At 51.1% G+C, this 2183-nt stretch overlaps 1 protein-coding gene across 1 annotated transcript; it reads right to left on the bottom strand.

Moving 5' to 3' along the window:
- HOXB2 (homeobox B2) lies at positions 1 to 2183 on the bottom strand. Its single transcript, XM_054396473.1, has 2 exons — positions 1793 to 2183; positions 1 to 620 (listed from the first exon to the last, which is right to left on the bottom strand). The coding sequence occupies exons 1-2, from the start codon at positions 2181 to 2183 to the stop codon at positions 1 to 3; spliced, it is 1011 nt and encodes a 336-aa protein (XP_054252448.1).

Here is a 2183-nt window from a genome sequence, read left to right as displayed (position 1 = left end):
TTATTGGAAATGTAAATGTTGCAAATCTATAGTACAAAGTGCGCTTGTAAAAAAGTCCAGGTCTTCCTCGGAGAAGTGGACGGGACTCTCCAGGGAGCTCTGGAACCCGGGAGAAAATCCCTCCGAGAGCTGCAGGCAGGACTCTGCCGAGAAGATGCTCAGCTCTGGTAACAAAGGCGAGTCCTGGCTCTCGGGGTAACCGCGGTCCGAGGGGCCGGCAGCGGTAGTGGGGTCCCCCCCGAACCCTCTCGGACTGCCGGGTTCCTCACTGCCCTGCTTTTCGCTTTGGAATGACCCAGAGGGCTCCGGAACCGACCCGAACGTCGGGTTCTCCTCGGGTTCCTCCGCTGGGTCGCTGCCTTCATCCAGGTTGGGGTAGGCGAGATCCCCGTCAGGGTTTTCTTTATACTGGGTTTGCCTTTTGTGTTTCATCCGACGGTTCTGGAACCAAACTTTGACTTGTCGCTCGGTGAGATCGAGCAGAGCAGCGATTTCCACCCTCCGGGGCCTGCAGAGGTATTTGTTGAAGTGAAATTCCTTCTCCAGCTCCAGAAGCTGGGTGTTGGTGTAGGCGGTCCGGAGCCTCCTGGAGCCACCACTGTCCCCCAATCCCTGGATATCTTAAATATACAGAAAAATGACACTTTTCAAGGAGAAAAAATGGGGTTGAATCCGTCCCCTCCCGGTTACAGGCAGGGCGGAGCTGTGCCCAGCACTGAAGAGAGTTGGGGGGGAAGTGGGGACGCAGAAAATAAATGTTTAATTAAACTCTTCCCACCGTGGAAGAGGGTTGGAATTCACTCCCCGGTCCCCTTGCTCCAAGCAGAAGAAATTATTTTTTTCACTGGCCTCTTCCTTTAGAGACTTTTCTTTGCTACCTTCGCGGGGAAATAAAAAAGGAATTTCCACCCATTCCTTCCTTTTTACTTGTTTTCCTTTATGCCAGGAGTTCGGGAGGGTCTCTACGGGGCCTTGATTTCGTTATTCCTGAATTATCTGGCGTCCTTCCTTCTCCTGCCCAAGCATTTCCTTGAACGATGCCATGAAAACACTCAAACACTGAATTATACCCTCAAATATTTTAAATCTCGGGGGAATGAGGGTTCCTGAGCAGGGCTGTTGAGCTCCCCGGCCAAGGCAAGCCTTGGAAAGAGGCTTTACTGGAGGGCTCGGGGGGAGGATTTTGGGGGTGTATTTAATTTATTTTGCTGTATCTGAGGATCCTGCTCTTGCTCCTTCCACCTTCTCATCCTGATGGCAGGAGCAAACACATACACACACCCCCTCCTCAACCACACGCCTTTATTTCCCCCTCCACCCTTCCACTCTTATTTAGGGGGTTGGTTGTTTTGTTTTGTTGTTTTTTTTTTTTCTCTGTGAAGTGTAAAAAAATAAAAAATAAAAGAAAGAAAGAAAATTTCAGGGCTGGGAGAGAAAATCGAACAAATGGAGCTGCCAGGTCGTGGGTGTCCTCATCCCCCACCACCTCTGGAGCTAATAAAGAGCCTGATTCCCCCAGCTCCCTCTTCCCTCTTGGCTTTCACACAAGTTACAGCAATTTGCTTTTTTATTTGTTGGGGGAGGAGGTAGAAGATATTTCTCCCACCTTCCCATCTCGGCTCTGATGTATTTTTGTTCGAGTTTCGGGGAGTAAAGTCCGGGTTTTTTTGGAGGGGGGGGGGGTGGGGTAGGGATGCTCTGGGGCAGCAGGAGGGCGGCGGGGGGGGATGGTTTATTCTTTAGACCCTCTCATATTTCAGCAAACACCCCCTCACCCCCACCATATACCAACCTGCAGGAGATCCTGCGGCAGGGACCGGCACCGAGGATGATGATGATGGGGGGGAAGAAGAGGAAGATGGAGCCTGGGTAGATTTCTTGGAGGATTTCTTCTCCTTCATCCATGGGAATTCTGCTGCCAAGGGCCCAGGCTGTGCTGGAGGTTGGGGTTGGAGCTGGAGCAGGCCATGAGATGTTCTTTTTTGGTTCCTCGGTCTTGCCTGGTTGCTGGAACAAGGATTCAGGCTGAGGACGGTTTGCTCAAAAGGAGGAGGAATTAATGTCGAGTCCTTGATTGATGAAGTTTGAAATGTCTCCAGGACAGCGGGAAGAGACGTCAGGCACTCTGCGAGCGAAGGCTGGCTATTTATAAACCCGATCTCCCTCTCAAATTCAAAATTCAT

The sequence above is a fragment of the Indicator indicator genome, chromosome 37, assembly GCF_027791375.1.
Source record: "Indicator indicator isolate 239-I01 chromosome 37, UM_Iind_1.1, whole genome shotgun sequence".
Classification (NCBI taxonomy): domain Eukaryota; kingdom Metazoa; phylum Chordata; class Aves; order Piciformes; family Indicatoridae; genus Indicator; species Indicator indicator.
The sequence above is the reverse complement of the archived record's forward strand: the minus strand, read 5'-3'. Positions and strand labels throughout refer to the sequence as shown.